This window comes from Amblyraja radiata, chromosome 12 (assembly GCF_010909765.2).
Source record: "Amblyraja radiata isolate CabotCenter1 chromosome 12, sAmbRad1.1.pri, whole genome shotgun sequence".
NCBI lineage: Eukaryota > Metazoa > Chordata > Chondrichthyes > Rajiformes > Rajidae > Amblyraja > Amblyraja radiata.
Window position 1 is genome coordinate 21574215 of NC_045967.1, and position 12182 is coordinate 21586396.

The 12182-nt window shown below is 44.8% G+C and overlaps 1 protein-coding gene across 1 annotated transcript in view; it reads right to left on the minus strand.

Moving 5' to 3' along the window:
- The window catches only part of lrch2 (leucine rich repeats and calponin homology domain containing 2), a 105847-nt gene that overhangs the window by 63058 nt on the left and 30607 nt on the right, over positions 1-12182 (minus strand). Inside the window, exon 2 of the mRNA XM_033030357.1 lies at positions 3317-3461. Coding sequence (XP_032886248.1) covers positions 3317-3461 — 145 coding nt within the window. The remainder of the gene's footprint in view (positions 1-3316; positions 3462-12182) is intronic.

Here is a 12182-nt window from a genome sequence, read left to right on the forward strand (position 1 = left end):
ACAGCTTCCTTTGATTGGAAACTTTACAACTCAGTGCCAATACCTCAGGATAATGGTCAGTCATGTGGAACACATCAAGAGGAATTCTCTGTTTAAGAAGGAACTGAAGATGAAGAAGTCTGAAGAAGGGTTTCGGCCCGAAACGTTGCCTATTTCCTTCGCTCCATAGATGCTGCTGCACCCACTGAGTTTCTCCAGCATTTTTGTGTACCAAGAGGAATTCTCCCACTGATCATAAAGCTATAGTCATGGAGCAATACAGTGCAGAAGCATGCCAAGCAGGTGACATCTTCACCACCCCGTCTACCTGTGTTATGTATTCATGGATCTATGCACCTGCATCCCATGGTCTCTGTTCAACAGTACTTCTTCAGGGCCCAACTATTTACTTCGCACACTCAGGAGTTAAGAGTTTTAATTGTCATATGTAAGAAAACAGTAACTGAAACTTTAATTTGCAGCAGTGTAACAGGTCCGTAAACACAGCACCCATACATAACACGATAAACAAAAGAAAGTTCAATAAAATAAAGTAATCAGCCTATGTACAGGAAGGAACTGCAGATGCTGGTTAACAGAAGATAGACACAAAAAGCTGGAGTAACTCAGCGGGTCTGACAGCATCGCTGGTGATTGTTAAAGTCGAGACCCTTCCTCGGAGAGTCAGGGGAAAGGGAATCGAGAGATATAGACGGTGATGTACAGATATATCATTTCCATTTCCCCTGATTCTCAGTCTGAAGAAGGGCCTCGACCCAAATGGTCATCTATTCCTTTTCTCCAGATGCTGTCTGACCCGCTGAATTACTCCTGCTTTTTTGTCTGTCTTCGGTTTAAACCAGCATCCGTTCCTTCCTACACATAGGCTGATGACTCACCTGGATTCCAAGCCCAGTTCCAGACAGAGTATCTGAAGAAGGGTCTCGACACAAAACATCACCATAATGTTTGGGACAAAGACCCATCATTTATTTATTTGCCTTTGTACTCCACAATTTGAGATTTGTAATAGAAAAAATTACATGTGGTATAAGTTCACATTGTCAAATTTTAATAAAGGCAATTTTTATTCATTTTGGTTTCACCATGTAGAAATTATAGCAGTTTATACATAGTCCCCCCCATTTCAGGGCACCATACTGTTTGAGACACAGCAATGTCATGTAAATGAAAGTAGTCATGTTCAGTATTTTGTTGCATATCCTTTGCATGCAATGACTGCTTGAAATCTGCGATTCATGGACATCACCAGTTGCTGGGTGTCTTCTCTGGTGATGCTCTGCCAGGCCTGTATTGTAGCCATCTTTAGCTGATCTGTCGGACAGGTGTTTGGACGTTTTTCTTTACTATAGAGAGAATTTTTCTGTCATCAGCTGTGGAGATCTTCCTTGGCTTGCCAGTCCCTTTGCGATTAGTAAGCTCACCAGTGCTCATTCTTCTTAATAATATTCAAAACAGTTCATTTTGGTAAGCCTGTTTGGCTGATGTGTCTAACAGTTTTATTCTTGTTTCTCAGTTTCATAATGGCTTCTTTGACTTTCATTGGTACAACTTTGGTCCTCATCTTGAAAAACAGCAGTAAAAGTTTCCAAAGGTGATGGAAAGACTGGAGGAAAGAATAGGTGCTGAGAGTTCTCTTATACCCGCATTAAGGAGGCAATTAAACACACCTGATCAATTACAAACGCCTTTCAAGCCATGTGTCCCAAACATTATGGTGCCGTGAAATGGGGGGCTATGTATAAACACAGCTGTAATTTCTACATGGTGAAACCAAAATGTATAAAAATATCCTATAATAAAATCTGACAATGTGCACTTTAACCACATGTGATTTTTTCTATTACATATCTCAAATTGTGGAGTACAGAGGCAAATAAATAAATGATGGGTCTTTGTCCCAAACATTATGGTGGGCATTGTATCTGTGTTCACCGGAGATGCTGCCTGACCCACCGAGTCAGTTAAAATAGCACTGTTATTTTCTGTATTAACCAGCATCTGCAGTTCTGATTTTCTACTTTTCCACTAGTTGTGCAATGATTACTCAGTAATCCCTTACTTAGTTATAGCGGATAATTGACAACAACAGACACCATTTCCCTCACCCTCACCCCCATGGTCCATTATAACGAGGGTTTACTGTATTACCTGCTGCTCTAGTGAATGTATTCAGTAGTTTGTGGCACAGTGGTAGAGTTGCTGCCTTACAGCCCCAATGGCCTTGGTTCGATCCTGACTGGGTGATCTGTGTGGAGTTTGCGCGTTCCCCCTGTAACTGGGTTTTCTCCAGGTACTCTGGATTCCTCCCACATTCCAGACATTCAGGTGTTTAGGTTAACTGGCTTCTGTAAATTGTCCCAAGTGTAGGATAGAAATAGTGTTCGGGGTTCGCTGATCAGTGTGGACTCGGTGAGCCGAAGGGTCTATTTCCATGCTGTTGCTCTAAACTAAACTAATTCCTATCAGGAGATGTAATGCCTTGCAATAAGAGTAGTGCAGCTGTTGCCTACTTTGCTTTTACAAAGCAAAATAGCAAAGCTCTTTAAATTAGGAAATCCAACTAATGCATCCAATATTTCCCTTGACTAGAATTGTTCTTCATTAATCACATAAACTAATGTTATTCCAGGAGTTGTAGCAGCAGACTAGTATCTTATTGTGTTTTATATTTATCAGAACATCACTGAAATGATTCAAACTCCTACCCCATGTCTAAACTAATAAAATGCAGACATTTGACAAATAAAATGCAGACAGAGGAAATGCTGCTTGTTGAGAAGCAGTACCCTTCAAATGAAATGTCTGCTCACATCAGTGATAACAAATCTATTTGTACCTTTTCTTACATGCAACTTTTCAATATTATTTAAATTAGACTTTATTAGAGTAACATTTTAAAAAAAAGTCTTCAAAAGGTTTAAAGTAATCTTAATGATACACATGTCTTTTCCCAAGTAAGTTTTCAGGTTGAGGGGTTGCCATACTGTTGCATATCATAAAAAAGATTATTAAGGTAGGCAAAAATGCTGGAGAAACTCAGCCGGTGAGGCAGCATCTGTGGAGAAAAGGAATAGGCAACGTTTTGGGTCGAGACTCTTCTTCAGTTTGAAGAAGGGTCTCGACCCGAAACGTCGCTTATTGCTTTTCTCCACAGATGATGTCTCACCCGCTGAGTTTCTCCAGCATTTGTGTACACCTTCAATTTTTCCAGCATCTGCAGTTCTTTCTTAAATAAAAAGATTACCCACTATTCAAGTTAATCAAATTAGTTCGTAAATTTTACAATTGCTCATCATAAAGGCTAAACACTTACCTAATATTTAGAAAAGTTAACATTTGCAGATTAACAATAGTTTCTGGAATGCATTTAATGCAATTGTGGTATAAATGTAGTGTCTCCAATGGTGCAAACAAACAAAGTTCTTGTGGAATATCAATAAATCTATTCTTTGAGAGATCTGAAAGAAAGAACAGTGGCACAATTATATGAAATTGCACTCAATTCATATTATAGTAGTAAACTAAATATAGAAACAATCTGCAAAGCAATCTTAGAATTGAAGGGCTTTTTAGTGATGAATTTTAAATCTCAATATTTGGTTTCTTGCAATATCATAATGTATTAGAATTTATTGTTGAATTAATCATTTACATCACAACTTTATTTGTAAGACTGCCCAATATCTAAACAGAAGATATCACAAAAAGAGGCAATATATGATAAACTATCTGAACAAATCAGATTACATCTTGCTGTAATCAAATTTTCAACAAATGATGTATAAAGTACTTAATGCAAAAAGGATACAAAAGTGCTGGAGTAACTAAGTACGTCAGGCAGCATCTCTGGAGAACATGGATAGGTGACTTTTCTGGCCGAGGCCCTTCAGCCTAATAGTTGGGCGGTGGGGGGAGAAGATAGTTGGAAAAGAGACAGAACAAAGTGTGGCAGGTAATACATCGACACAGGTGACCGGTGGTTTTGATAAGCAAATGGTTGGAACAAAGGCCAGAAATAAGAAAATATGTGAGACAGGCTTGAAGAATTGTGGATTGTGCAGCCACAGGGAGGAAAATAGCAGGGGGGGGGGAGAGAGGGGAGGTCGGTTGGGGGAAGGGTTAGTGAAAGGTTACCTAAATTGGAGAATTCAATGCTCACACCGTTGGGTTGTAAGGATCCCGTGGAATGCGAGGTGCTGTTCCTCCAATTTGTGTATGGCCTCACTAGCAATGGAGGCAGCCCAAGACAGAAACGTCAGTGTGGGAGTGGGAAGGGGAGTTTAAATCATTAGCAACCAGGAGATCCAATAGGCCTCAGTAGATCGAGCGCAAGTGCCGAGTGAAATGGTTGCCAAGTCTATGCTTGGTCATGGCGACGTACAGGAGGCTACAACGGATACACCTCATCAATAGATTCCTCCCTCGAGCCTCACAATGTGCAAATCTTTAAACCCGTCTCACACCTTCCTTTCTAATTTCTAGCCTCTGGTCCAACCATCTGCCGATCGTAAAAAATCCTCGTCTAAATCGATCTATTGCCTGCCACACCTCTCCCCTTTACTAGCTTTCTTCTTCCTCCCCACAATCAGTCTGAAGGGTCTTGACCCAAAACATCATCCAGAGACATTCTCCACAGATCCTGCCTGCCCTGCTGAGTTACTCCAGCATTTTGCATCCTATTGTGTATAAACCAGCATATGCAGTTCTTTATTTCTACTGTATACAAAAGGTAGATTGCACAGCGAGACTAACAATCCAAGCAGATTAAGATCCAATGGGATGTAGAGCCTATAATTTTATGTAACAGGCAGAATTTGCAGAGGCTTTCAAAACTAGTACTTTGGATCGATTTATGAGGAACACTTTAGTTTAGAGATACAACGTTGAAATAGGCCCATTGACCCACTGACCATCGATCATCGGTTCTGTGTTATCCCACTTACACAGAATGCGTAATTTACAGAAGCCAATTAACCTACAAATCTGCACGTCATTGGAATGTGGGAGGAAACTGGAGCACCCAGAGGAAAACCCACATGGTAACTGGGAGAATGTGCAAACCCCCCCATAGCGGTCAGGCTCAAACCAGGGTCTCTGGTGCTGTGAGGCAGCAGTGCTAGTGCTGCGCCCCTTTACCGCACTGATATTGTCAATATTGTAATTTAAACTGCAGCCTCCTTTTAAGGCCGAAACTACTAGACGTTAAAGAGACGTCTTTGAAGCATTGTACGTACTGGTTTAAAAAAACCCGACAGAAGTACTAGAGTAACGTAGATATCTGTGATGAAATTCACCAATGCCTCCAGTATCCCACCACAACCTTTGGTTAAAGAGCTTTAGAGGATCAGTATCTTAAACCCAGCACATAGACTAAGTTCATAGTCTCAGGCATCAGTGATCCCTTCTCTATACTACACATGGAACAGCTAAAGCAGTAACCTCAAAGCAGTGGATCAGTGTTACTTTTGCCATGTTTGTAAAATCCCAAGCCAAGTGTATCCATGTGGAAACTTCAAGATATTTTACACATCCCAAGTATGAGCAGACAAATAATTCTTGTCACTCAAGCTCAACCTCATTTCCAAGTTATTAAGCAGTTGGATTCAATGTGGGGCATTTAGGAGGCTGAAGATATGCTGTAGTGCACAATCCAGATTCCAGTAAGTGGTCACACAACCATTCAAGAGGTAGCAAGCGTGCAGCATATAGGTAACCATTCTGCAGAGAGGCAAAGCCAATGCACGTGTTCACCAGAGGGTGGCACACTCTAACTTGTTTTTGATATGTAATATCTGTCAATGCCACCTTGTGAGTGTAAGATTTGTTGAAAAAATAATTTGCATAGTTTGACAAACTGGATTATCGTAACTAGACATCATAGTCAACATGGACATGGTGGGCCGAAAGGCTTGTTTCTATGTTGTACAACTATATCTGCCACTGACATTTGAGCTTTTCTATGACTGACATGTGATGGCAGTAATGCTCCAAGGCATTTACAGCATGGCAAAAGCAGATTAGTAGTATTTACAGTTATGATAAAATAGGAGGGAAACAGGATGTCACTAAAGCAGGATCTATTTTACTCAAGAAACAAAATGGTGGCATTTTGTCGCTAAGATTTAAGTTTCTGCCCTGCATGCAGATCAAGCGCAGCCTGCAGTAACTGCACAGAACGGCAGTGAAAGAATCCTGGGGCATTCTGCCCCCCACATCATTGGTGCAGTGCTGGCAGACACCAAGCCTTAAAGGGAGAAAATAAGAAATGCAAATGTCCTGCATCCAAAGAGAATCCAAAAATATTTTATATTAAAAGGGTAATGAGACAGAGAGAATAGGTCCCCCCAGAAACCAAAGTGGTTATCTATGTGTGAAGCTACAGGAGGTGGGCAAGGTCCTCCATGAATATTTCTCCTTCATTTTTATTGCGGAGAAAGACACAATGACCAGAGAACCTGGGGCATTTAATGAAAGAGAAGCCTTGAAGACAGTCCATATAAGGCTCTGGACGTCCTAAGACGTATGATGGTTGATACGTTTCCGGAACATGATCAGATAAGAGATTGTACTTTTTTTCGCCTTCCATCACAGGGAAGTGGTGGATGTTTATGTTAAAATGTGTTATGTGTGTTCCGTTGCTTTTTATTGTATGACTGACTTGGCTAATGAAATTCCTTGTATGTTGCAAAGCATAGTTGGCTAATAAAGTATTGTTGTGATTGTGATATATATCCAAGGACACTTTGGGAATTTAGCGAAGGATCACAGTGAATAGTAGGGGCCTGGGGAGTGTTGTAGTGCCAAGGGATCTAGGAGTATATGTACAGTTCCCCAAAAGTTGCATCACTGGTATACAGGGTGGTGGAGGTGGCTTTTGATACATTTCTTTCAGTCAGGTAGCTGAGTGCAGAAGTTGGAACATTTACAGTTATGCAGTTACAGTTATACAAGATGTTGATGAAGCTGCACTTATAGTATTCAGTTTTGGTTACCCTGCTACAGGAACTTTGATATTAATCTGGAAAGAATGCAAAGATTTACGAGGATATTGACAGGAATAGAGGGCCCAAGTTGTAATGTTGGGCAAGCAAGGATTCTATTTCCTGGAATGCAGGATGTTGAGGGGCAGTCTTATGAGGGGAACAGATGGGGTGAATGCACAGTCTTTTCCAAGGGTAGTGGAATCGAGAACTGGAGTTCAGTGGATTAAGGTGAGAAACGATTTAATAGGAACCTGAGGAGTAACTTTCTTCCACAGGGAGAGTGAGAGTGTAATGTCCGCTGTATGACTCTGTTGTGACTAGCACAATGAATACAGGTCCGAGGTTGACCGTCCTCGGCTCCGAGTTTTCTTTTTCTTTTTCGGCAGTCGCTCATGCTTCTTCTTCTTCTTGCATGGAGAGTGGTCCCGGTGGCTTGAGTCCCTCCATTTTTACTCTGACACCATGTAATGTCCGCTGTATGACCCTGTTGTGACTAGCACAATGAATACATCTCCGACATCTTGAAAGAAGAGTTTATTCTACAATTAACTGAAACTTCGCCCTCTATTGATGATCCCTTTTCCCGTCTCCAACGGATCCCCTCCTCTTGGAACCCCCCTCATGGACCTCCGGCTTTAGACCTTTTTATTCAAAACTGCCGGCGGGACATCAACCGCCTTAACTTCTCCACTCCCGTCTCACTCCAACCTCTCCCCCCCTGAACGTACAACCATCGACTCATTCCGCAACAACCCAGACTGGGTTATCAAACCCGCCGACAAGCGAGGTGCCGTGGTAATCTGGCGCGTCGATTTCTACAAAGCTGAGGCCACGCGCCAACTCTCGGACACCTCCTCCTACTTACCCCTGGACCATGACCCCACAGACGAGCACCAGGCCATTATCACTAGCACCATCACTGACTTCATCCATTCCGGCTCCCTGCCCCCCCCCCCCCCCCCCCCCCCCAAGCCTCCAACCTCATCATTCCCCAGCCCGGCACGGCCCGATTTTACCTTCTCCTAAAAATCCACAAACCTGAGTGTCCTGGTTGACCCATTGTCTCTGCCTGTTCGTGCTCTACAGAACTTACTTCCACATACCTTGATTCCATCCTATCCCCCCAGGTTAAATCCCTCCCTACCCATGTTCAAGACACCTCAGACACTCTCCGTCGTCTCTGGGCATTCCATTCTCTAGGCCCCCATCCCCTCATCTTCATCTTGGACGTCCAGTCATTCTACACCTCCAACCTCCACCAGGAGGGTCTCAAAGCCCTCCGGTTCTTCCTCGACCGGAGAACCAACCAATCCCCGTCTACAGATACTCTCCTCCGCCTAGCGGAGCTGGTCCTTACCCTTAATAACTTCTCATTTGACTCCTCCCATTTCCTCCAAATACAAGGCGTGGCTATGGGCACGCGCATGGGCCCCAGCTATGCCTGCCTCTTTGTAGGGTATGTCGAACAATCCTTGTTCGAGATGTACCGGGGCCCCATCCCTGACCTCTACCTCCGCTACATCGTCAATTGCTTTGGTACTACCTCCTGCACCCACACACAACTGACTGACTTCATCCGCTTCACCACTAACTTCCATCCGACACTCAAATACACCTGGACCATTTCCGACACTTCCCTACCATTTCCTGACCTCACTATCTCCATCGCAGGTGATAGACTTCTGACCGACATCCACTATAAACCCACTGACTCCCATGGCTATCTAGACTACAATTCTTACCACCCTGCTTCCTGTAAGGACTCCATCCCCTACTCTCAATTCCTCCATCCACGCCGCATCTACTCCCAGGATGAGGTGTTCCACACCAGGGCATCGGAAATGTCCTCTTTCTTCAGGTAACAGGGGTTCCCCTCCTCTACTATAGATGAGGCTCTCACCAGGGTCTCTTCAATACCCCGTAACACTGCTCTCTCTCCCCATCCCCTCACTCGTAACAAGGGCAGAGTCCCCCTAGTCCTCACCTTTCACCCCACTAGTCGTCACATACAACAAATAGTCCTCCGTCATTTTCTCCACCTCCAACGTGACCCCACCACTCGCCACATCTTCCCATCTCAACCTGTCTGCTTTCCGCAAAGACCGCTCCCTCCAGAACTCCCTGGTCAATTCTTCCCTTCCCTCCCGCACCACCCCCTCCCCGGGCACTTTCCCTTGCAACCGTAAGAGATGCTACACTTGTCGCTTTACCTCCCCCCTCGACTCCATTCAAGGACCCAAGCAGTCGTTCCAAGTGCGACAGAGGTTCACCTGCAACTCCTCCAACCTCATCTATTGCATCCGCTGCTCTAGATGTCAGCTGATCTACATCGGTGAGACCAAGCGTAGGCTTGGCGATCGTTTCGCCGAACACCTCCACTCGGTCCGCATTAACCAACCTGATCTCCCTGTGGCTCAGCACTTCAACTCCCCCTCCCATTCCGAATCTGACCTTTCTGTCCTGGGCCTCCTCCATGGCCAGAGTGAGCACCACCGGAAATTGGAGGAGCAGCACCTCATATTCCGCTTGGGCAGTTTGCACCCTAGCGGCATAAACATTGACTTCTCCAATTTCCGGTAGCCCTTGCTGTCTGCTCCCCTCCTCCCCTTCTCAGCTCTCCCTCAGCCCTCGGGCTCCTCCTCTTCCTTTCTCCTTTCTTCTCCCCACCCCCCATCCTACATCAGTCTGAAGAAGGGTTTCGGCCCGAAACGTTGCCTATTTCCTTTGCTCCATAGATGCTGCTGCACCTGCTGAGAAGGTCACTTGACCTCAGTCACGAAGCACAGGCACATTTGCCAGCTTCTGCTCTTGGCCTCCAGGGGCGCTGGCATTTACATTACATATACATCACAGAGAGTATAAGTAACGAGCTGCTAGAGGAGGTAGTTGAGGAAGGTACAATAACATTTAAAATACTTTGACAGGTATCTAGATAGGAAGGGTTTCTAGGTTGTGGGGAAAATTCAGGCAAATGAGGCTAGTTTAGAAGGGGACATCTTGGTTGGTGTTATATTCTGGACGGCAGAATGAATAACAACTTACACGCAGGTTGCCTGGACAACGAGAGAGAGATTTATTACCCAACATTCCCTGCTTGTATACACACCAACTCATTAACATATACATGAATATGTATGAATACATTACACTGCTCTCCTTTTTTTAAGTATTAAATCTAAGTACTCAGTTACAATTTTGTTGTGGTGATACTCGATTTAAACCAATATTTATGAAATCTTAAATGATAAATAAATATATTTATTTTACATATCTACACATTTTCATTTTACCTATACACTGAGTTACTTAACTTATAAATCTAATCTGACTACTGGTTTACGGATCGTGCCTGATCGTCTAACAGTAACAGGTGTAACAGGTTTAGGTGTTGACTCAACTGTTGGCTTGTTTGGCTCTGTTTTAATACCCTGACTTTGACCAGAGGAATCTGTTTCTTTGTCTGTACTAACTGAACTTTGTGTTTCAATCACAGTGGTCTCTTCCAACTCACGTTCAGATTAAAAACTCTGGGATTAGGACTTCATGCTCAGTTTTTGGTTCATCTTTGGCTGGAATCATTTGATCAACAAGAACACTTTTAATCCTATCTCCAACTTCAACTAAGTATCTTTTTGTTCCACACACTTCCACTATTTTCCCAACATCCCATTTGTCTCGACTGGACTTGTTGGGAGGACTGAGAATACGAACCTGCTCATCTGGCTTGAAGTGCCTCTCCTTTTTGTGGCAGTCAAAATGGCGTTTTTGACTTAACTGTTTTTGCTCAACACTCATGGGCAAATTGGGTTGAACTAGACTTAGGCATATTCTTGGCCTTCTCTTCATCAACAGTTCTGCAGATGAGTAACCTGTTGTGTGTTGTGTGGTTCTGTAATTCAGCGAGAAACTAGCCAAACGATGTTTCATGCTGAGCTTTGAACTACCCTGCAAAACCTGTTTCTTGAGAGCATCTTTGACAACTCTAACAGACCTTTCCGCCGACCCAATGGAGGCTGGATGGTATGGGGGAAACAAGTGTGTGTTTTTTACACCATTCTGCTGCATGAACTCTTTGAACCATTCTGAATTAAACTGAGGCCCGTTATCAGAAACAAGTTCTTCCGGTAAACCAGGGCACGCAAAAATGGATCTCAACTCATCTATGGTACACTCAGTAGTAGTGCTTGACCCCATATGCTTAACCTCAATCCATTTGGAATGACTATCTACTACAGGTGCACAACCTTTTATCCGAAAGCCTTGGGACCAGACACTTTTCGTAATTCAGAATTTGTCGGTCTTCGGAATGGATTTATTTTAGCGTAGATTTTAATGGCTGGCTCAGTGGTAGAGTGCTCGGCTCATATCCGCAAGGTCGCGAGTTTGCGCCTTGATCCCGGCAGTTACTCGGTCGCGAGTTTGAGTCTTCAATGTCGTTTTTTCTTGCAGAATAAATGTTTGTATGAAATGCAGTGTAGGAGAGGTGTACTGACTGTGTGGGCAGAACTTTGGAAGCGATTGCCCACCAGTCTAAAAAGCCGCTGTGTCTCCTTGTCCCTGGGATAGCAGGGGGCGATCAAACAGCACAATACCCCCCTCCCCCTCCAACTCCAGAGGAATCCGCTCCCCGATGGGCCGCTACGGCGACAAGTGGCAGTTTGCCCACAGCCCGAGCTGCGCCCCCTCATCCGCCACCCCAAGAACAAGACGTACCTTGCACACCATCAGCTTCTGCCCCTACGTGTTCCTCTGGAGTTGGAGCGGGGCTGGGCTGGAGTTGCTGCTGGCTGTGGGTCTCTGGGATCTCCGTGCTTGCAGTGGGCCTGGGGGTCGGTGTCCCGTTGGTCCTGACGTCTCCGGCCACCCCCCTGGACTGGAGCTGAGACTGGGAACTGTACCACCCTTGCCCCCTCCCTCTGCAACTGCAAACAACCCCACTCTCCTGCAAGGGCGGTACAGTTCCCGGAGGATGGCAGGTGGCCGGAGACGTCAGGACCAACAGGAACCCGCTCCCCGATGGGCCCCTACGACGCCCCGAGCTGCGCCCCGTCATCCGCAACCCAGGTTCCTCTGTAGTTGGAACCAAAGATCTTTGGTTGGAACGGGGCTGGGCTGCTGCTGGCTGTGGGCCTCTGGGATCTCCGTGCTTGCAGTGGGCCTGGGGGTCGGTGTCCCGATGAGGGGGCGCAGCTCGGG